Source organism: Tubulanus polymorphus, chromosome 1 (assembly GCF_964204645.1).
Source record: "Tubulanus polymorphus chromosome 1, tnTubPoly1.2, whole genome shotgun sequence".
Classification (NCBI taxonomy): Eukaryota; Metazoa; Nemertea; class Palaeonemertea; order Tubulaniformes; family Tubulanidae; genus Tubulanus; species Tubulanus polymorphus.
In genome coordinates this window covers 2610720-2633982 of record NC_134025.1, presented here as the reverse complement: position 1 = coordinate 2633982, position 23263 = coordinate 2610720, and the positions used below count along the sequence as shown (strand labels likewise).

The 23263-nt window shown below is 35.3% G+C and overlaps 3 protein-coding genes across 6 annotated transcripts; 2 read left to right on the top strand and 1 right to left on the bottom strand.

Annotated features, from left to right (window-relative positions):
* The first annotated feature begins 542 nt into the window (after positions 1–542).
* LOC141914069 (radixin-like) lies at positions 543–13986 on the top strand. Its single transcript, XM_074805348.1, has 16 exons — positions 543–588; positions 1301–1345; positions 2639–2722; positions 3528–3623; positions 5712–5816; positions 5903–6072; positions 6151–6234; positions 7253–7399; positions 7481–7577; positions 7950–8113; positions 9145–9254; positions 9341–9501; positions 9749–9769; positions 10399–10756; positions 11037–11131; positions 11213–13986. Exons 2-16 carry the CDS (start codon positions 1331–1333, stop codon positions 11375–11377), a joined length of 1872 nt encoding a protein of 623 aa, XP_074661449.1. The 5' UTR covers positions 543–588; positions 1301–1330; the 3' UTR covers positions 11378–13986.
* A 259-nt stretch (positions 13987–14245) lies between these two features.
* LOC141914287 (transcription elongation factor A N-terminal and central domain-containing protein 2-like) lies at positions 14246–16307 on the bottom strand. 2 transcript variants are annotated; one of them, XM_074805575.1, is made up of 5 exons: positions 16200–16307; positions 15674–15773; positions 15370–15511; positions 15095–15288; positions 14246–14839 (listed from the first exon to the last, which is right to left on the bottom strand). In XM_074805575.1, the coding sequence occupies exons 2-5, from the start codon at positions 15767–15769 to the stop codon at positions 14639–14641; spliced, it is 633 nt and encodes a 210-aa protein (XP_074661676.1). In that variant the 5' UTR covers positions 15770–15773; positions 16200–16307; the 3' UTR covers positions 14246–14638. The 2 variants fall into 2 exon arrangements, with proteins under 2 accessions (XP_074661676.1, XP_074661682.1); XM_074805581.1 differs by lacking the exon at positions 16200–16307 and adding an exon at positions 16031–16103.
* A 197-nt stretch (positions 16308–16504) lies between these two features.
* LOC141914118 (CCR4-NOT transcription complex subunit 2-like) lies at positions 16505–23198 on the top strand. 3 transcript variants are annotated; one of them, XM_074805394.1, is made up of 18 exons: positions 16505–16576; positions 17030–17099; positions 17179–17229; positions 17314–17431; positions 17646–17735; positions 17911–17977; positions 18065–18185; positions 19239–19313; positions 19813–19856; positions 20038–20139; positions 20378–20461; positions 20625–20662; positions 20748–20901; positions 21124–21280; positions 21416–21477; positions 21565–21614; positions 21697–21797; positions 22016–23198. In XM_074805394.1, exons 2-18 carry the CDS (start codon positions 17059–17061, stop codon positions 22251–22253), a joined length of 1593 nt encoding a protein of 530 aa, XP_074661495.1. In that variant the 5' UTR covers positions 16505–16576; positions 17030–17058; the 3' UTR covers positions 22254–23198. The 3 variants fall into 3 exon arrangements, with proteins under 3 accessions (XP_074661495.1, XP_074661497.1, XP_074661500.1); XM_074805396.1 differs by lacking the exon at positions 20038–20139; XM_074805399.1 differs by lacking the exons at positions 19239–19313; positions 20038–20139.
* Positions 23199–23263: the final 65 nt, after the last annotated feature.

Genomic DNA, 23263 nt, shown 5'->3' with positions numbered 1-23263 from the left:
TCGTGCAAGTACGCATTTCGCGTTCTAACGACCTAAGTTCACAAACTGATCAACTGTGCTAAAAGGGGGATTCACCACATTTTATCAATGAAACAGCGGGTGTAATGCATGTTTTTAGTATACGTGCTTATATTCATCGCACAAGTCAGTAGGTTAGGTTGCACCATGGACTGCTCTTAGATGGTTGCACTTCATCAAATCTACGAGCAATTATCTAAGTTAGATAATTGGTCGTAGATCAAATCGAACTCGCGCCGCGATTCAGGTTTGAACTGACGTACAGTCTTATGATGGGATTCGAACCCGCGATAGATTTCCCGCGATCGCCAACAAACCACAAAAATGGTTTCGAAACCCAAAAATGTAATCCCGATACAACACCGTATTTTCTGTTTAGCTGTATTATAATTGAAAGATTACGGTTAAATAAATCCGTTTTAAATTTGACCCTTCGTTTATTTGACCGCTGTTTGATTTGATTACTCATAAGGCGCGCGGTTGGTATTTGATTGACACATACCGGGATCCACCCATCGGTCGCGGCCATATTGGTTTTTTACGTTCGCGATACTGTCTATAGTTGTGCCGGTAAGTACAGCTATAACGCTCTAACGAAAGTGATTTATTAAGTAATATCTACGTCAGACGTTAGGGAAAAAATAGTTTTATCATCGTATGTGAACTGTTTGCAGTGACTGTTTATGTAACATTCATAAATATTACTGAAACTTGTGTGGTGAAAATCACTTCCGGCTTTTCCTCGATTCGACAGTCGTCACACACACGTCAGTTACAGTACTGTCGTAAACTAATTAGCGTTAACTAGCTGTCAGGTTACTACCACTACCTGACGAGTACTGGTCACTAGTGTAGATATAGAGATCACTGAGATTTACTGTATTTCATGAGGTAATTGCGCTTAATAGACAAATTTACAATTTAGGTGAAAAAAAGTCTAGATTTTTTGGGAAGTCCAGCCAGATCTTCATGGCAGTTTTGCTTCCTTTCAGGCAATGTACAACCACAGCTAGAACACTGATTTGAAGATGAAAATACAACTTTGTTGCATAATTTGTTCACGACTAGATATCGCTGTCACTGTATTTCAAATAGGCCTGGCTAGATATAGATTTTGTATAATTTGTTTAAAAAATGTGAAGTCTAATTTTAGATGATTTGGAAGGTTGACCCACCCCTAAGGCTAATCAAAGTGCAACAGCTATAACAACGATTTAAAACTGGACTTTTCGTTGCAATTTTTCACCTTTAATAAAAAGAAAGCTTGTTGATTATTTTCCAGGAAGAATTAGAATTCCTTCACTTCAGTACGATGGCACCAAAATCGGTTAGTATTAACACACGTACGTACAGCGCAGGCTGCTGCTGCTGCTGTTGCTGTGTAACTATGTATTAACTTTCTGTCATCATTTCGCGATTAGCTCGCGGAATGTACACATTGTAGTTTAGGCTTCAATAATTCAATATATACATTATGAGTATGTTTGGTATAAAATATCTCTCCACAGTCTCTAGTAGTAAATGCACAATCACGATCAATACTCCATTATATATTATTTATATTATTAATGGCCTAGTTTGTATAGCAATGAACAATAATGAGAAAAACTATAGCAAAAACTTTAATCCTTTATCGTGACGGTGTTCGACGTTATTTTGAATCTGGCCTTCAGTTTATTTGTTCATCACGCACGGCCATGAGGTCTGTCTACTGTTTTAGCATAGTTTCTGCGCTTTTTAAGAGCTCGGGCCTTCTACAAAAATCTAAATATTCTCAAAATTTTTCATTTCAATTAAACTGTTCGATGTCAAATCACTCTCATTTTTCCCGAAGACATATCGAGTAGTCTAGTCTTCTAGGTAATAATTTTTTCTGTCGAATAACGTCCTTATATTTTCGAAATATTTTATTGCATTTTGTTTGCTTTAACGCAATTCCATTCTGTAATACCTTTTTGAGTGCCGAAAGATCTCTTTATGAAATGGAGAATTAAATGTTGTGTCTCATTGAGATCGCTGAAGCTACTAACTTGTTTTTCGTAGCCCAACGAAACTAGGTTATAACTGCACCTATACCTGAAGTATGCGCAGTTCATTGTAAAGTAAATATCTATATGAAGTTCCAGTGTACACTTAAACTAAACAATAGGGCTAGTAATATGTATAGAGTGTGACTGTACTGGGGTGGGGTTTCCACATATAGTAATACTTCCCCCGTTAATTCACACACAGTGGTTTACTTTAAAAGGCGTGGTAGTGTCGTAGAATAAACCCAACACTCGACGAAATCAAAACCGACTCTTTCTCGCGCTAGTTTGTACCGTTATAAAGCTTTCGTGTCGTTTTGTTTTTTTTTTTTCGGAATTAATTTTATCGAGGAATATTAATAATAAATCAATCTAGCGCAATGGTGAAACGCAACGAGGTAAGAGGGCCGCGAGAAAATCAATAACCTTTACATCATTTCCTTACAAATGTTGAGTCATTTAGAGAGAGAACATGTAGCCGTAATAATAATATCAATAAGTTGAACTGAGCTTTTATGGTATCTGATTAAAATGTTTCCATCGTCGGTTTCATGATTTCTCGGTTGATTAAATTGTTTTGATATAATTTTAAGGTAAATGTTCGTGTTACGTCTATGGACGCAGAGCTCGAATTTGCCATCCAGAATAACACGACAGGCAAACAGCTTTTCGATCAGGTATGTTGTTTTTTTTTTTTTCATTTCAAATTCCTCTCTTTCCCGTGACTTCTTAACGTCACACATTCGGGTTAATGTATTCTTGATTGATTTCCGATTGTCCGAATGCCGTTATATCATTAATTTGATTTAAATGAATTCTGTCTGGGTCAAAACTGGTTTGAATTAGTGCAATACATTTCCTCTATTTCACCAGCAATGATATTTGATATGTGATATGTCCTTGCTAAGGAAGTTATTGGTTTACCTTTTTAATACATAGTTATATATATATATATACGGGTTAACATTAATTTTACAGCTGTGTTATTTCAATATCGCCCTCATCTCAATTTATATCGATATTTATACTGGTATAGTCTTGATTTATATGTCGATTGAACTTTTCACTTCAAACGATACTAATGTCTGAAGTAGATTTAGAAAGATTTCTGCTAATTCAAACAGTCCACGATTACGAAACACTGTTTAAAATGAATTTTCATCGAATTATACCGTAGTATGAATGAGTTAGTGAATATTTCTAGCATGGTTTGTCTCTATGTGTTCACAGGGTATGGGTGGTTTAAATGTTTATCAGTACTATTGATATACCCGTATGGACAATATAATACTCTATTTGATAATGGTATTTACTCAAGCATATGTCCTGCTTTTCATAGTATATCATATACTTAATTTCATTTCATGTTTAACGCGTAATTATCGAATCATGACTTGAAATATTCAAGAACTTCTTAAAAAGTCAAGTGTTTTGAGCTGCCTGTAACACTACGATATTGAAATCCCGTTCTTCTGATTTCAGGTGGTTAAAACAATCGGTCTTCGTGAAATCTGGTTCTTTGGTCTTCAATATAACGATACTAAAGATTTCCCGACCTGGTTGAAACTGAACAAAAAGGTTTGTATTTGTAATCGTGTTGCCTTTTCGATTTCTCTCTCACTCACTCATCAACATCATGTAATATCACTGAAAAGAAATCTCTCCGCTGTTTCTAGTATTAGGCGTAAAATATTGTAAATAGCTCGATTTACGTGATTCATTCATTGAAACAGGTTTTTTTATTCACGAAAATCACCGCAATACTTCTTTCAAATCTACTCTATATTACCACCCTTTATCTTACAGCACATTCAACCGTGCAGTTCGAATTGTAGTAGGACTATCTATCTGTGTATTTGTGTTGTAAAAGCTAAACCTAGAAATTATTCAAATATTCTAGATTAATCAGTCAGTGACACCAAAATAGTATTAACTGGAATAGCTTGAGTTTATCAATAACTAGATTTGTTCATTTTTCTCATTCTTATTTAAAAAACAAATATTTTTTATTCAAACTGTAAGCATTATAATCGTGGAGAGAAAATATGAACCAACTTAAAAAATTCACCTATCAGTTTCTACATGCTTATATATGTTGGTGAATTGATTTTTTCTGCCTAGTGCCTGCTGCAAACAATCAGCTTTTTTGTTGGGGTGAAATGTTAAAAATATCTGCGTGTTTTCCGACTTTTGGCATAAACAAAACCATACCCTGTAATCGAAGCTTCGCTGAATGAGTCATTATCCTCTGATGCGCAATTTTTTTCATCAAACAAAACGCAACTTAAGCGGGGATTAGCTTCTGATGAAATGTTACATCGATCCATAGAATCATAAAAGAAGTGCACTCGACAATAATGTCCTTAACCTACTATAGTTGTTAACTGGAAGCTGACATTTTTGTATGCTGTTAATTGTTAGCTAATAGGATATTAGTCAATCACGATGAAATAGCATTTCTAGCCAGGAAAACTTGAATAAAAGTAATGCTGACTTGTGGATTATGTGCACCTATATCAAAAATTTGTTCTCCTATTCTTCCCTTTATGATAGATAGTTTAATAGGTATGCTAGACAGTATGATCTTCTGAAAGACACGAAATAAAGATCTCTGGAATTCTTTAGCTCATAAAATTCAACTTCAACCTGCGTAGGAAGAGAGCTCTTCTACTGACATGCTCTTGACATGAAACTATGTGTGTTGAGAATATTTTCGTGTGCTACCTTTCGAGCACTGCTGCGTGTAGTTACTCTTCAAATATGGACTGTAGGTTAATTCTTCTTTGTATCGACGAAGTGCACGACCAGAATTAATCACATTTCGAGGAAATGTAATATACAGTATTGTACTGGCTTATCATTTATCCGTTTGTGCAGATATGACGGCGGTTCTATTGATTGTGAATAGTCCAACACTGACAATAGATCGAAATACTTTGGTGCTGAATGATCATAGTAATAATCAGCACAAGGTTCTAGTTACACAGAGATAGATGTTCAGGCAAATAATGTGCGGGTTCAATTTTTGCCCCTGTATTGAATATGCCAGTGTATGTTATAATACACTAGTGCTATACTACCGGTGATTTTAGCTCATTACTTAATCTCTAAACTTATATTCATTGCCTGTGAATTTAGTAGGAGCATTTAAGAATGTACAAATGTGTCACATGATGTTCTGCGTACCGTGAAGACCATTGGATAGGCTGGAATAGTATCTACAGTTCGACCTAAATCTAGCGAAAGCTTATACTCTAACACGCTTGAAATGAAATTGTAACCGGTGTTCAATAATGTTTCTATGTGGTACCCTGTAATTTGTATGGCCGTCTCAAACATCTGTAACACCTGGAAGCACTTCATTCAATAATCATATATCCTGTGAATTTGCTGAATAAAATGCACAGTAATTTTGATTTTCTTTTCATTAAAAAAGTCTGGGAATTTTGTAAAGAAAAATTTGTAAATAAATCTCGGAAAATTCGGAAATTTGCTGAGATTGCGCGACTTAAATGAAACAGTTTCTGTCTATGTCTTACGTAGTTTACTGCGGTTATTGATTGAATTCTTAGCAGATCAAGTCGGGGTCGGATAGATAAGTCAGGAAAGATAAGTCGAGTAAGATTGGCCACCCTGTAATTGTGCCGTGCTTGTTTCGTTTTTCAGGTGCTCAGCCAAGATGTAAAGAAGGCGACACCATTACAGTTTAAATTCCGCGCCAAATTCTTCCCCGAAGATGTATCTGAAGAACTTATTCAGGATGTTACGCAAGTATGTCACTTGTTAATAGTTTCGCGATTTGTCTGAATAAATTTAACTGAATTTCAGTCTAAACAATCAGTAAATTTTCAATTCAGAAAATGTTTTATCTGCAAGTTAAAGACGGTATCCTCCGAGATGAGATATACTGTCCTCCCGAAACGGCGGTTTTATTGGCTTCCTACGCGGTACAAGCTAAATACGGGGATTACAATCAAGATATTCATGAAAAGGGATTTCTTAAGAATGATCGCCTTCTCCCTCCACGGTAATATTAACTCTCAGTCTGAACTGTGATTCAGACTCGATGAATGAGATCTTTGAAAAAATATTTTGATCATTTTAGGGTGATCGAACAACATCAAATGAGCGAGGAACAGTGGCAGGAAAAGATTCTTACTTGGGCTGCTGAACATAAAGATATGGCCAGGTAACCAACTGATCCCATTGATGAAACATTCAACATTCTTTCAATGTTGTAAGGATGATCCTCGTATAGAAAAAACCTCACACTCTGAAAGAAAAAGCATTTTGAGAAGGTATCAGGCTTCAGTATTCGGATAGTAAAAAAAACCGTTGAAAATAAATCATTAGCTGGTAGAAACCTTTCACACTTGTTTTCTCTCTCTGAGTGTGGGATTGTATCTATAAACATCCAGGTAATTACAGCAATTTCTTTCTGAGTAGAGCATCTTTACAGCGCATTTTAATAAGCACGGTGAAGTCTATAATTTCATGTGAAACAGGTGTTTAACGTAATAGAAGAAATTGACAGCTGAAAAAAAAAAATTGATCACCGCAGCGACTATTCTACTATATATCTACTGTATATGTTAATTGTATACATTACAGCACACGCATGCTGTGTATAGGCATCTGGTTCACAGAAATAAAACAAACACAAATTCATTTATTTTATGGCCAGATATATCGCAATATTTTCCAGTAATTAGAAGTCTGTGGTGTATTTATATCGATGAAATTATTGTTGAACAATAGATATGAATATTTCAAGTATTGTGCATATGGAGTGACTAAGTACTTGTGTTTGAGGGGTGGGGCAGGAAAACTCCTACACAAATATATAGTAAATTCCAATATGAATTCCATGGTTTCCTTGATATATTATTTTTAATGTTAAATGGCAATTGCTTCATATGATTGATATCAGAGTTGTTACGAATAAGGAAAATCACTAATCACGGAATTCCAGATTTTTCCTTGCATGGAAGATCATAGAGTTGTTGCTTTTCTTGAAAATCAGGAAAAGTCGGGGAATTCGAACTTCTGGTCTCTTGTTCTTGGTGGTGACAAATAGCAAATCTCAGGAGAAAGCCCGAACCAAGGATCTTTTATGATTTAATTAGGAATTTTTGTTCAAGGGTCGGGGAAATAACGGGGAATTTTGGATTCTCTGACCCGTAAGAATTTTGTGATTTGCATTGTAGAGAATATGCTATGATGGAATACTTGAAAATCGCACAAGATTTAGAGATGTACGGAGTGAATTACTTCGAAATCAAGAATAAGAAAGGCACAAATTTGTGGTTAGGAGTTGATGCTCTAGGTCTCAATATATACGAACATGATGACAGGTGGGTTCCTCGGTTGTTTCATAACAACTGCTATATTTACGTCTCAATTCAATAACATGAATTTGCTGGATATATCTTCAGATTAACACCAAAAATCGGATTCCCGTGGGGTGAAATTAGGAATATTTCATTTAATGACAAGAAGTTTGTCATTAAACCCATCGACAGAAAAGCACCGGTGAGTACTTTATGAGAGAATATTCAATTTTATTTCGCGATGTGTTCTTTCGCTTAACCCTTTCAGTGCGTCTACACCGCAGTGCGGTGTATAAATCAGTGATGGATTTTGCTAGTACACCGCACTGCGGTGTATTGATGTAATTAGTAATTTGTAATTATCTCTATTGAAAAATGGCAGCAAGTGTCAAACAGTGAAATAATACTAACTAACGATACACCGCACTGCGGTGTAGACGCACTATAGTGGTATTCCCATTGTTCAACACACTAGGGTGGAATTTTTGAGAATTTTCAAATTTTCTCCAGCACTATAGGGTATTAATTAGTCAGCACTGAAAGGGTTAAAGATCGTTTTTGTCTTCGTTTCCAGGATTTCATCTTTTATGCAGCACGTTTAAGAATAAACAAACGCGTTCTTGCATTATGCATGGGTAACCATGAATTATACATGCGTAGACGTAAACCGGATACGATCGAGGTTCAACAAATGAAAGCTCAGGCTAAAGAGGACAAACTGGCGAAAGAAGCTGAAAGGTGAGCCGTCCGAAAATTATACAGACACTTCTTCTATTACATAGTTTATACGTTATTAATTATTGTACTGCTTTTATGAATTGATTCGACTCACTAGAGTTACATAGCTGCTCTCTGATGGCTTGATCGTGATATGATCTTAGAAATATTGTATATCGGAATTGCATGATCGCTGCTCGTAGTATGTAGACATAGATTTCTGTTAGCTCTGTCCATTCATCCATGTACATGAAAATTGATGTTTCAGCACTGGGAAATCCCCGTAAGTTAGAACTATATAAAGTATCTGACTTCTTTACTCTTGCTGTCTCTGGCACCTTAAGCCTTGCCATTGGAAGGCACAGTCCATTTATATATTAATTTATGACTTCAGTACTTCCTGGTATATATGATAACATGATTATGATTTATTGTGACTTGAATAGCCGTTGACACAGGCAAGAAGAAATATACCAGTTTCAAAATCATCACCGTACTAACATCATTTCTATCTTGCGTTGGAAGAATTAAATGAAGGTGTATTTTATGAAGCTTCCTTCTCAAACTACTGCTAACCTATTCGAGTTTAAAAAATTCTTCTGACGAAAAACTCGGTGGTGTGTTATTTTCTGCGAACATGCCTGTTGCTTATTCAAAAAAGGAAAACCATACATTAGATAAAAGGCTATCTGTGCCTTCCTATTGCAAGCTGTGCTTCTGGCAACAAGCATTAATGTTACTCAAACTATAAAAAATCTAAAGACATGAAAACTAGATTTTTGGTTACTTTTGATGAACTTTAAGTGCAGCCTCGATGGAACCTTATCTGAATATTTGACCATGTCATTAATCATGAAATATATTTTGTCTTGGCTGTGCTTCATGTACTGTATATGGTTATCTCACCTTGCCTGTTGTCTTGACTTTGAACAATTGATTTTAGGACCAAATAATTGGCCCACTTCTTGGTTATGTTACAAATGATATTTTTTCATGTGAAATAGAATAACGCTTCCTCAACTACATGGTTGTGTACTTCATATTTATTATAGAAGCCAACTTTTGAAAGAAAAAAAATGGCGTGAAGATGCTGAAAAAAGGCAAAAAGAGGTTGAAGCTCGACTGAGGAAAAAAGAAGAAGAGACTGAGTTGTTCCAGAAAGGTAATCAATCAAAACAACTAACTCAACTTTATGTTCTCATATTTGTTGTATTTTCTACATCATTTTATGTTTTCTTTTATACGCAGAATTGGCAAGTTATAAGAAAACTGTCACTGATTTAGAAGAACAAAACAAACAAATTGATGAGGACCGAAAGGAATTGGAATTACAGAAGGCGAAAGCCCTCGAACTTAAAATGCAAGTAGAATCGGAGTATACCATGGAACAGGAACGTCGAGAAGAACTAGTAAGTTAGTTGTTATCAGCAGTTTTCTACGATATTTTTACGAATTGTTCGCGATGTAATTGTTGGGATGCCTTCAAACTATAAATGCAGACCAGCTGTTTATCTGTATGTTGCGATTGTCTTTTTGTAATGATTTTCATGCACTCATGCATGTTCACGGTGCTATGTTGCATGTAGAATTCTTGCCGCGAAAGGTTGAGATATTCGGATACATGCATGTAAAACCTGTCATGGTTCATTGTTTCAGTTGGAGAAGCAAGTAGAGTTTGTAAGTTGTGCAGCTAACACAAGTTATTTAATCGAATTATCTTCATTTATTGTTTTTATATTTATGAATATAGCTGCTACAACTATGTCTTGCTAGACAAAAACTATTTTTCAAATTCACAAAGTTTTTATTGCCAACATCTAACTGATCATAGTGACTCTCGTGAACAATTGATACTAGTTAGAATACTGTGTGAAATATATTCACTGCGCTGACACGATTTTAAGCATTTTAAGAAAATATATTTTCTGCTCAGAGGATATAATTTGCTTCTCTTTTCTAACTGCCAGTTTAGTTCGGGGTGAGGCAAGCTTTCTATTTTATATTAAGCTTATTGAATGATTTCAGATGTGACTTAGGCGAAACTGAATTTATACATTCATTTTAAGCCCAGCAAACATCTTCATATTTGATTTGATTTAGATGATAGATATTTTGTATTTTGAATGGTATTTTCATTATTCAACCTCGCCACATTGTTGAATCATGCTTCCTACTGCTATATCTTCTTTTCTTTCATATGAAAATCCATTTATTCAGCTGAACTAACATACATGTATATTGTAACCAAAACACAAATGAAAAGGACGATTCAGGAATGAAGATCTTTAGTTTTTACTTGTTTTTAGGAACGCAAGGCGCAAGCTGCGGAGGAGCGTCTGGAAGAAAAAACTCGCGAGGTTAGAGAGCATGAAGAAGAGTTGGAAAGAAAGAAAAGAGAGCTCGATTCGGCTCACGAAGAGATGGAAGCTAAACTAGAGCAACAGCAACGAGAGCTGGAAGAACGACAAGAACGGGAAGCACGAGAAAGAGCAGCAGCAGCAGCAGCTGCAGCAGCGGCAGAAGAAGCAGCAATAGCAGCGGTAGTTATTCAACACGAAGAAGTATCAGTTGTACAGTCAGTACATGTAGAATCAGCACCACCCCCACCACCACCACTTTATGTTAATGATCATGAAGATCATGAAGATGAAGGCAGCGAATCAGGTATTATATCAGTTGATAATAATGATCGATCTATCATAATCTGAAGCTGGAGTCAGTGATTTTGTGTACTCGATGTACTCTTGTAAAAGTCGAATTTCTAGGTCTAAAAATTTGGGTCATTTTTTGGAGTCAACTTTAATGGGCGTAACACATTCAGACTTAGAAAACTCTTGAGCTAAGAGACTGTGGTGTTATGAATTATTGCGAGAGTATTCATTTTCTTCAAATGCATCAGTTCATCCGTTATTGCATTGAGTATTTTCATCATCGTATTTTCAAGGGGGCCATGAACTGCAGGTAAATGAAAACGTTGATACTCCCGAACTTGATCGAATAACTCAAGTCGAAAAGAAAAACATGCAAGAGCAACTGAAGGTACGTCTTGCTTTCTTCGTTCAAATTCTTAAAACATTCTTACAATCAATATATGCTCAATACGTTTTATTCTTCATTTAGTTGTTAAGCGAAGAGCTCGCGCAATCGAAAGATACCGCTAAACTAACTCAAAACGATGTCCTACACGCTGAAAATGTGAAACAAGGTCGTGATAAATTCAAAACACTCAAGCAAATTAGACAAGGCAATACCAAAAAACGAGTGGATGAATTTGAAGCTATGTGAACCATTCAACATCTGCGATATCATATATACATAATCGGTTTATACATACATATATATAAATAAATAAAGATAAATAAACTGTATTAATACGAAAATTTGTAAGCTTTCTACAGAGAGTGAGAAATGTCGCTGAAGGAACACTGAACGAGTGCGTAGTTTGATTAAAAAGTATCAGATTCAACCTAGTGATAGTTGACGGTATTCATCTCTGTTCCTTCGGTACATTTCTTAGTTAATCATCATGAAGTTGTTATGTATAACTGGGGGCATACGTTTGGTACAATATCCGGCCAAAATGATAATTACCAGAAATATCATGTATTATTATTGTTATTATTATTGATTATAACTACATGTATTATAGCCAGTGTTCGGTCGATAGAGTGGGATCACGGCGACTGAGACTTAGTCAGTCTATCTGATTGTACAGAGATTGTCGGTTTGATCGTAAGGTCGTTTAGGGATGATTAAAACAGGGATCCAACTAAAGTCTGCCAAATTATAGTTCAGTTTCATTAAAATCAATGTTGATATTGATTGTCGCAAACTGCTTAATCATCACATTCCATTTTTATGATGCTGATGAATATCTTTCTATCTGCATTGTTTAGTTCAGGTTGTAAGATTCATCTTGTATAATTCCATTTATTGATTAGGTGCTTGATATCGATGACTTTTATGTAGAATGTTCATAGAACGGTTTATGAAATGTGTTTAGATTCACACAAGGTGCTGTGCTATATAGAGCTGACCATCCGAATGATTTGTCGTTTAATATCAAATGGTGAAAAATCACCCCCCAAGATACTTGAATTTCTCGAAGCAATGCAACAGTTATGTTATTTTCATTATGATTTACGTAATTCAAGAATTTATTTTTGTGTAGTTTTAACCAGGGTTATTATTATCATTAGAGGTATTTAACCTGGAACCGAGCGGACCACTTTTCAGAAGGACCTATCTTATCGCTGTGATTAGCCCACCTGACGTTATATTTGAGTTTATCCGAATGAATATATGAATAAATACGATTATTATACGGTTTATAGAATTAAAACGAGAAGCTGCTCCAAGTTGTAGGGAGAAATATGATAGGGATCAGAAAACTAATGAAGTGTCATATGGTATTGTTTTATATAAGTAATATTTCAAGTCGCAATCCTTGCGCCAAGGCCGTTAACTTAAAGCTACAATATAATGGATGTTTTATATAAGTAGAAGCTGAAAATATTTCATAATGATATGATTTTGTGATATATATGTATAGATATATATATATATATCTATATATAAATATGTATCATATGAACTGTATAGGTTAATTACATGTAATTCAGGACTTGTCGTGACTTAAAATTCAGCTCAAAAGGACGTTTAGATTAAACATGTTAGATTATATTTATCACTCTCAGTTTGCGTGTATCGGCTACGTAGAACATTAATTGAATCCTGAAATATTAATATCGGATCATTTGTTTACCGTAGGAAAATCGACCAAATTTGTCTGTGTTAAATCTTGCTGAACCTGAGCGCACACGTTGATAAGTTCACGGCTTAACTTTGTTATTAAATTCTGACTAAACTTCTCATCTAACTTCATGTAGAACATAGGAAATTTATTATCATTAATATTATTATTATAATCATCATTGATTACTATTTTTACATGTAAATCAGTTATTGGAATTGTAAGTATTGATTGCAATTCCAGGCTTCGTTCACTTTAAATGTATTAATCTCATCTTTGAAACGCTTCTTCATTCAGTTTACGATATAATTGCATCAGATTTTACTGGTCAAGTCAGAACAGTCATTTTTTCTTAAAAACACATGATTTTCAATCTAAATGTAATATCAGCGCTAGAACAATTTCGTAATTATAAGCTTTTAGTACTTAAATTTTGAATTTGTTCCGAATAATTGGAATTTCGGTCTTCGTATAGAATCATCTTTTGGAAAGTCGATGAGAAGGGCTGCATTCTATTACAGAGATAGCTGAAATAATCATTGCTTTGGATTCATATTTAGTACGGAAAGGTTCTCATGTTTAATCCTGCCATAATGTACAATTTCAGATTTTCTTTTGATAAAGTGTCCAAACCTCGTCCATTAAATGTCCATACGTGCATGCACAAAATAACTAAGATATATTTTGATATAAGTAGAGCTTGTGATAAAGCTCGATTCCCAGGCTGGATCCGAGGGACTGGGTATGGTTTATTGGATTCAAACATCTAAGATGTTGATGCTTATTAGCCAATTGGTTACAAAATATTGTCGACTAAAACAAAGCTATTTTAGGAGTGTGCACAAATTCGTTTCTTGTAGATCCATCCTGTGGGCTATCTTTATATATGTACAGTATTACACATGGGGTTTTAAGTGCCCTTTTGAAATATTCGGTTGTCAATAATTCGCTTACATTTTCAATACTTATTTCATCAATGATGTTTATTAACATGTGCTGATGAAATGTAGAGATAATGATTACGGTATAAATTTCCTTGGTTCCACGTGTTGGAAGAATTCGGAATTGATTTGCATATGTTGAATTGAAATTCTACTGTTTTTCGATGATTCTCAGTACTGTTGAATCCTTAATATCAGCAATAAAATATGAAAATTATAAATTACTGTAGTGGTTTTATTTTGTTTTGGAGTTCCATGGGTTTAGGAATTGGTCGAGTGGACGAAATAGTCATATATGGTGAAAGGTGTATCAACTAAGTTCTGAGGTTAAAGCTGTTGCTGAGCATAAATCCATCAGAGAGTATGTGAAACATGCAGACAAAGGACATAAGAACAGAATCATTGGAAAAAGTAAAAATTGTATTTTCACAAAATCATGATGACAAGTTAACTACACGATACACAATACATTGAAATTAACTTTACATGATAGAAAATGTTTTAAGATATAATCATATTACGCAAAAAACAAAGAGGTAATTACAGAGTACAAAAAGATTCATTAAATAAATATCTCTTAGGTTTGGAGATCATAAATGCATTAAATATTGATCAGATCATGATCAAAACAGCGTCACATAAACATCATGGAGTCGGTAAGACACAAATACGGTCATAGTTTGACTTCGGGATCCAGTTTCACAGTTCTCAAATAAGATCTTGTTCTAGTATCAATTTATTACACTTTTTAAACTCGAACTTAAACCAGCACTGCAAAACTGGGTCATCCTAACCTCACATTAGAATTTCACCACAAAACAGAGTGCTCATCACAGATCAGTCTTCAATTCGTCAAATTGAGCCCTTTTTGACGAATAACGAAACAAATTCTTTCACATTGATTGTCCCGTCAAGCAGATTCTGTCTGGCATTACTATCCGTTTTTAATTTCATCACCATCGTTCGCGTGGCTTTTTTATACACATTATTCATTAGTCTTTTGCTTTGATGAAATATTTCTCGTTCAATGTTCTCCACTAGAATGTGATTGTTCTGAAAAATTAAGTTAATGATCAGGTTTGTTTTTTAAGCACAGTAGGAATTACCGGGCATGTCTTCAAGCAAAAGCAGGGATCAGTAATACTGTAATACTGAAAGATCAGTTTAAGACCATCTTAGTTCTTTAGCCAATCTAACTACATGAGACCAGTCTTAAGATAGATCACTTTGGACCTAAGTTAAAGATGTACAACTGACCCCTGAAGATGTTAAATTGAGATGTTATCCTTGATATAATGCACATTCTACCTCTATTTCTAACACCTCTGACAATAATGTCGCAGCTTTTTCACGGAATTTCTCTGTTTTCAAGTCACATTTCACTTCTAATAATCCTTTTTGTTGATGGTTCACGAAAAACGAATTCCACTCGTTGCAAATTTTTTTCGCCAGTTCCCTAATAGTTTCGTTCTCTGATTTGCGAAACTTTTTCACTGATTTACCTACAAAATACAAACAGAATACATAAATCATAATCAAATCAGTTGAGTTCTGAACAAATTTTCAATGCAGATATGAATTACCTATTTGAGTTGATTGGAAAACATGTCTCGGAGGGATTTTTTTCTGAAGTTCCGTGAGCGCTTCCAAAATATTTTCATCGCTCTGTTTGGGTAGATCTAACATCGCTTTATAGCGTTTGATGTCGTCTATGTTGACGACTCTCTACAAAATAAAACAACACAATTCAAATGATAAATCTTTCATCGATCAGATAAATAACATTATCAGATCATCATGACATAAAGATTCAATGGGTTTCTAAAGGATTGGGAGGTTTATAATTCATGGGATACAAAAGTCGCTCCAAAAACTCTTTTTACTCACTTTGAGATCTCGCAGCTGAAGTTGTTTACTTTTTTTAGGGCTTTTAATCGGAGAAGAATCTTTAGTTCGCGGCCTCTTCACGACAAATTTATCCATGGCCCTAAAAATAGGTAAAACAAGGAATGACGTGTGAGTTTGATGATGACGGATAGATGAGACACTTTTCTATAAAAGACAGAAATGAGAGAGAGCAGAGCGGAGTGCAGGGTGATTTATTCTTGCCACAGCACAGGGACCTGATACTAAAATCTTTTGAGCCCAGTATCCTAGTACCTAGCCTTTGTTCCTCAAACAACGTAGGGAACCGGTTGTTGGGAACCGTAACAACGACTGGTTTCAGACTACTATTAAACATACTTTTTTCTAGTACCAGTGATAAGTGACAGTGTCAGTCAACATTTAACAAGTCGTCGTGTGATTCTTCCTCACTCTGATTCTGGTTTGTTGTTGGTAACGTTACGTATTTAGCAAAGATAAGATGAAACTTAGAAAATATGTTCATATTCATAAATCTCATATCATTCACCTTTTAAGTGTATAATGATCAAGGAAAAGGGTTTAAAACACAAACAGAGATAATGATGAACCATGTGTGTGTGAAATTACTCCATTTTACTGACAGCTTTTTTCGATAGTGCTGCCATCTATTAAGAGGAGTCCTCCCTGCAAGATGCTTCGATGAGTGTTGACAATGGTCAATTCGTAATTGGTTACTGTTTCACATGACTGGACAGTTAGTTCAACGCTTTGGTGTTGACCTTTCAGTTGTAATCGGTGCAGGTGACTGTTTTCGGGTTAGTTCGTGGTCCGGTTCGGTGTCCGAGTCCATTCGAGTACGTCCGCCATGTTGGTTTTGGAAACTGTGAATTAGCACAAAAAGAACGATAAATTAAGCGTTTAAAGGTTAATCCCTCTTTAAAGAACTATTGTTAGGTGGTGGATTAATAGATCTCGTTATATTTAACAGAAATATCTACTGAATAGTTCTCTCAGCTTTCTGTTTAAAGCCAGAAAACTGCTAGAAACAAGAAATAATTAACCTATTCCTAATTCAACTTTTCCTGTTTTTCTCCTGGAGACCTGTTCTGTCTGTGTGACTGACTAACTGTTGTGGTGTGCTATCATCATCAGTCTTTTCATTTTCTTACAAGTTGAACGCTGATCTCGCTACTGACAGTCGGTACCTACTTCAATTCTTACTTTTCCTCCCTATCCCAGCGGTTTATAGCAGGCTATATTCATTTAAAATTAAAATAAGTTGTTTTATCATTTGTTTGGTACATACGTTTGTACGTACATATGTCAGTGAGTGAGGGGGTATATTTGATAGATGAAAGCCTAAATTTACTAATTCAGGAGGGCACACTGCTATATACTGGTCTGATATGGCTGGCAGTATGACTGGTAGCACTAGTAGTATTGGACAGTAAGTAAATTCACAAAACTGCTACAAGATCATTTTAACTGAATGATTTAACAATTTTCTCTCATTTATTTCATTATAGGTTTAACTCTGACCAATTTTCTGTTGCCAGTAATAATTGGAACGCTTCTCAGTGAGTATCAACTTGAGGAAGAGCTTAAAAATGGCCGCTTCTGCAGTTTTCATAATTGTACGAACTGTTATTTCATAATTGCAGGTACGGAAATATGACGAGGAAAACAAACGCTGATTTATCTCCGGGCGGAGGACGCAGAAAATTAATGAATATCATCGGAATGGAGTCGAATAAATCATTGAATAGTATCAAAAACAAGGTATGTCGTATAACTGTCAAATAAAGCTGTCAATTTATGGTTAGTATGGCTGTCTATTTTTTCATGAATATTGCTGTATATTCTGTCATGAATCAACTGTCCAATAAAGCTGTCAGTTTATGGTTTGGGAGTCACTTATTTTTGAAGCCGTTTTTGTATGAATGCAGTGAGTGCCTGAATGGTTTAAACCGTTGCGTAATGTCTTGTATTTTAGGGATTTTTCGGTGAAGATGAAGATACTGAGCCCAGTATGTATTTCAATATGTCTTCAAACAGTCAAAGTTTATTTCGGCCCGACAAAGAGGTTTGTTACCATATTATCATTACATCTGGATCCTGTTCCATTCATGAAATAAATGCAATTCATTCAAGAACTAAAAACGGGCGCAGAATAGATACGCCATCTGGTGATATATAATACAATTATAATAAGTATACAATATTCGTGTTTAGATGAGTCTACTGTATATTTGTTTTAGATGATGACATCTCCCTCTCCATCTCAACTGTCTGGTGTGAATGCTAATTTCTATGGTCAACCTGCCGGTGAGTAGTGACTCTTCTTATTGTAATCATACACGGACGTGAAAGTCTTACGTTTGATGCAATGATATTGATTATTCTATATTTCAGGTATGGGTAGTATATCGATACAACAAAGAAATGTAAACAACAGTCAAGTGCCACGGAACATCACCCCTACGAGTGGTATTGGTACTTTTCCTTTCAGTGTTCAACAGTCTTCGCCAAACAGGTAAATCAATCATGTATAATGATAAATCAGTTGTAGAATACCTACTCTCATAGTTCCACAACTTCCTTGATAAAGTCGTGATGAATTCTATTTTGAAAATCACATCTGCTGATGACACGCTACACTTGACTTTATAGACCACTTCAGTTAGAGACTAAGGTCGTATGTAATTAATCTATGTGTGGCTGAATCAGGTAAAGAATACCTGGTCATTGGAAAATCAAGGAAGTCTGGTAACAATGATTGCAATTCCTGGTTGGGTTTTCCTCAGTTCGTGAAATCACCATCCTGGTGTCAATTTCATTCACTATTTTATCGTTCAATGCATGAATTAGTTTTCGAAAAAAAGAGATTTGACTTTTAAAAAAAGAAGAATTTGTCCTGATCAAACAACAGTTAAGTACATGCATGAATCTCCGGGATTGAATATCACTGCGTTGGAAATCTAACCATTTTGTGTTATAACTCGCATTATCAACAAAAACAGAATGATGTTGTAATATTTCTTGGTTTGACAGTAGGCCTTCTACTTCGGGCAGGGGTCAGATTGATGTGAAAGTGAGAAAAATGGATGTCAGCTTAAAAAATTGTGGAAAAATGAGCAAAATCTATGAAAAAATGTTAAAAAGCTAACATAAGTGTCCTCCAAAATATTTTACTCCCTATTTTATGCTATATACCGTACAGCTCAGAATTCATCTGAGCTGTGTTGAATTTTAGGAAATCAGTCCAGATCGTGATCAGGAACTGCTTATGTCATTCTACCTTCACGTGAAAAAATTTGGAAAGATTATGTGCAAATTACTGGTATTTTGTTGTGAAAAAGTTTAAGAGAAAGTAACGACGTTCATCAATCTGACTCCTGCCAGTGTTCACTTTGTTTTTAAGTCGAGTATGATTGAATTTTTTTGCAGGTTTTATGAATGTCTAGTTCTAGGTTTAAGGTTCTCGGGTGTCTTACTTCAATTCAATCACTGCTCTATTGAAAATGATACGAGCGATACTCCCTTTTCACCGGGGTCGGGTACACTTTTAGATATAAATTCTTTTCAGATCTATGTTCTCATCGAGTATAGGAAATCAGCGAGGCTCGACTGTTGGTGCTTTCCAAAGGAAAGCGTCACAATCGTGAGTAAACCTCTCACCCTCTATCCCCAGTGGTTTTGCACCGAGGTGTCTGGTATTAAAACGTGTCCCTTTTCCGAATGAATTTCGTTTCACTTCGTAATTTCATTTCGACAGTTTGTTGTTTATATTGTTTTAGTTATCGTTGTTTATTGTTTTAACTGTGCGGGAATTTCCCGCTTTCGTTGAATACGGTCAACTTTTTACGATCAAAAGATATTCGATGACAGGTTTAAGAAGTTGATGGTATTTTGATGGTGTTTCCATGTTTAAACTAATGACTACAAGGTGCTGTGATTACGTATATCTGTTACCATTGAGCGAATAGGTTACTTAGGAGACTGCGGTGCACAACTAGACTTCAGAAAAAAAATCGTCATTGATTAATGCCTTTTTGATCGATGGTGCATTTAATTGTTTGGATTTCAGGATATTGCTCGGAGAAATGTGGGAACTGATTCTGCGCGTCGCCCTGTTAACAAATCAATCATTTATGTTACAGAGTTGGAAGTCATCTCAGTTTAACATCTTCAACGTATTCTAGAGGTAATTCTTTATTTCTATACACCCGCGTTCCCCGGGCGCAAATTTTAATTCGTACGAGATCATCTTATTAACAACTTTACCTTAAGTCTTTTAGAACCATAGAAAATAACGGGTCTAATCTAAGTACGGGTTCATCACAAATTACAAGTCGGAATAGCGTATTTAATGTTGAATATTGCAGACCATTCATCTCTGGACCTCTCGGAATTTCCGACACTTGGAAACCGGTCTTCAGGAGTGCCACCTTTAAATCCTATGCCTCCAGTTGGCGGGCGTAATTATGGTATGTTTTCACTGTAGTCTGAGCTCAGTAGTATTGGTATATAGTCTATCGTTAGAGACTTATTGTAAAGTTGTACTCAATACCCCGACGATTAAAAAATACTAGCTAGCACTTGGTGAATGGTTGAACTGTTATCAAATTAACATCTAATCAGGAAATAAAATGGTTTCGTTTTCGTGTATTTTCCCTTTATCACCGCTTTATAATATAATGATCGATCATTTGAATTTGATTTCAGTGAATATGGTGAGTAAATCGCAAAGTGAACAACCTGAATTTACGATACAACAAGAGGATTTCCCTGCCTTACCAGGCTCATCGAGTAAGTACGATAAATACAGTCAAATCTGCTTAATTTGGATCAGTTATATCACAATTTTGATCTTATCTGGATATTATTTACAGTGCAGTGGGTTTTACGGTAGAATCATTCTTAATCTGTCATTTCATGCATTAAGTTTAACGAATCGTTCATCTTTTTGTAGATCCTCAACCTCCTATACAAGACTCATTAGGGAAAGTGGTAAGAAATCATTTAATGAAGTCGAGGTTTTTTTTTTCATGATCAAGTCATTATTGCGAATTGATGGCTGTTTTTTTTTTTCTAGCTAAGTGGTCCAGGTGGTGCTAGTACGTTTGAAAATGCGTTTAGTAGTAAGGAAAGCAATAAACTATTTCCGGGTATGGAGAATAAGTCAAGCAGTAACAGCACTAGTTCAACTAATAGTTCTACGCAAAAGAAAATTCAGACACATCCTGATGGTAAGTGTGGACAATATATGGAAACAAATTCAGAATCATGAACACATAATGAAAACTTTATATTGTGGCATTCAAAGATTCCGCTTGTGGCGAGTGAGGATCCACCAGGTGTCCACCAAATGACTAATTTTGACTATCGTATAACCAACTGTTAGTTGTGATATATCTGTGATGATAGTTAGATTGGTGTTCATTGTTTTATTGTTTGTTTGTGTTTTATAGGTACGGTATCAAACATTCCTCAAGGTATGGTAACAGATCAGTTTGGAATGGTCGGGTTATTGACGTTTATTCGCGCTGCTGAAACTGATCCTAATTTAGTCGCACTAGCACCGGGCATTGATCTAACTACGCTGGGTCTCAATCTCAATTCACCTGAGTAAGAGTTTTAGTAATTATCATCATCATTAGCTCTCAATCTCGGTTAACCGATGTAAACTGTATTTTTAACTGTAATTGCTGATTTTTTTTTTTTCAAGATTCATGTATGATATTATGTATGTTTTTATTATAGGAGTTTATACAGTACGTTTCAAAGTCCATGGGCGGATGCTCCTTGTCGACCTCAGGATATTGGTACATACTTTCAAACAATTCCATCCAATTTCTCTATTCATTTTACTATAGTCTCTGAAATGTTAACCGGTATATTATTTTTTTCAGATTTTCATGTTCCTTCTGAATATTTAACGAATATTTTCATCAGGGATAAGGTAAATGTCACTTTCTATACCTGCTGCGTCTATCAATTGGTTATGAATCGTAAAGTATCCTGAATTATGTTTTATTTTATAGCTTGCTCCGATCAAGTTGAATCGATACGGTGAAGATTTATTGTTTTATCTGTTCTATATGAATGGAGGGGATGTTTTACAGTTGGCGGCTGCAGCTGAATTGTAAGTAATATATTCCTATATAATCACTCATTGATTTATTTGTAGTTATCCAACTCACTCAGTATTCTCTATTGTGTCACTCTCCCTATAAATCATGTTGTTTCTCAATCGACTTCATGAAGCTTCTATGCAGTTATAGCGAAAGTACTACCTGTCTTCATGTCTATTGATTTATCACTGCAATCTCCATAAACAGGATCTGTATTGTTATATTACAGATATAACAGAGATTGGAGATACCACAAGGAGGAACGTGTATGGATCACGAGAGCTCCGGGAATGGACCCGATCGTCAAAACGAACTCTTACGAACGCGGAACCTATTACTTCTTTGATGTGCAAAACTGGCGGAAAGTAGCGAAAGAATTTCATTTGGAATACGACAAGTTAGAAGAGCGACCTCACCTGCCAGCGACGTTACAACATAATCAATCGCAACCGATCATGGCTCACTAGCGCCACCTGGTGGTCAATCTGTCGAGGACATGTTTTATATATGTGATGATGTATTCGGTGCACGAAGCAATGATGTATTGAACCCTGCAAACAATGAATGAGACTATGGAGATCGAATATGAAATTCTGCTCGTCTTCGGCACAATTTTCTATTTACAGTCAGCCTTGGTTAATCCGTATTACTAAAAACTCCTCAATTTCCTCAAATTAGCTATAATCCATATAGCGAACCAGGATATAACAATTCATCGGTTATAACAAATATAAAATAGTGTCCCAAGTAAGACAATTTGATTATTTTCATACTGGCAATAACAAACAGATTTTCTGGTCCCCTGAACTTCGTTGTAACGAGGTTCCACTGTAAACTATTATTTCAACCCATAACCTTGTATAGTATCCAGTTTAATGATGTTTAGATTGCCTATTCAAAATCACTACAATTAAAAACACTCGAAACTAAAAATTCCAATCTTCATCGGATTAGCAGGGGAAGGATTAACCGAGGTTGACTGTATCGATATCTATAAATGCAGATCTCATTCTGACATGTAACAAAGTTGGGAGATATTTGTGTAATTTGAGTTGAGTACATGTCGGTGCTCGGTGTTGAGCTGCAGCTATAAAGGGTTTGCCAGTCAGATACTCTTGATGTGTACAGTGTTGTACAGTTTTAATATTTAGTATTAACAGATGAATATAATGTGACACAGTAGAACTCTAGTGTTTGTCTACTTTACATAGATCATAATCAAAATGTCCTATTGTGAAACGTCTCAAATGAAGGAACAACTTGTTATTAAATTTCAGTAAATTTACAATGATCTGAAGCTATGTGATATAATTAGTCTAATGACGCTGTATGAAATAAGTTTGTAATTTTAATCAATGTAAAGTAGGCATAACTTGAACAGTTGTGTCTTAGGTGACAATAAAAACCGGTAATTCATCCATTGATTTGTTGTTTTCGTTGTTATTTAGAGTTGGTTATACCCGTGGAATCGGAGCAT

Coding starts and splice junctions, on each gene's coding strand:
- LOC141914069 (XM_074805348.1), top strand. Junction 6,073..6,150: donor GATCGCCTTCTCCCTCCACG/GTAATATTAACT, acceptor TGATCATTTTAG/GGTGATCGAACAACATCAAA. Junction 9,770..10,398: donor TGGAGAAGCAAGTAGAGTTT/GTAAGTTGTGCA, acceptor ACTTGTTTTTAG/GAACGCAAGGCGCAAGCTGC.
- LOC141914118 (XM_074805394.1), top strand. CDS start 17,059: ATGGCTGGCAGTATGACTGGTAGCACTAGTAGTATTGGACA. Junction 17,230..17,313: donor AATAATTGGAACGCTTCTCA/GTGAGTATCAAC, acceptor TCATAATTGCAG/GTACGGAAATATGACGAGGA. Junction 20,663..20,747: donor AAGACTCATTAGGGAAAGTG/GTAAGAAATCAT, acceptor TTTTTTTTCTAG/CTAAGTGGTCCAGGTGGTGC.
- LOC141914287 (XM_074805575.1), bottom strand. CDS start 15,769: ATGGATAAATTTGTCGTGAAGAGGCCGCGAACTAAAGATTCTTCTCCG. Junction 15,289..15,369: donor TTTCCAATCAACTCAAATAG/GTAATTCATATC, acceptor TGTATTTTGTAG/GTAAATCAGTGAAAAAGTTT. Junction 14,840..15,094: donor CAGAGGTGTTAGAAATAGAG/GTAGAATGTGCA, acceptor TTAATTTTTCAG/AACAATCACATTCTAGTGGA.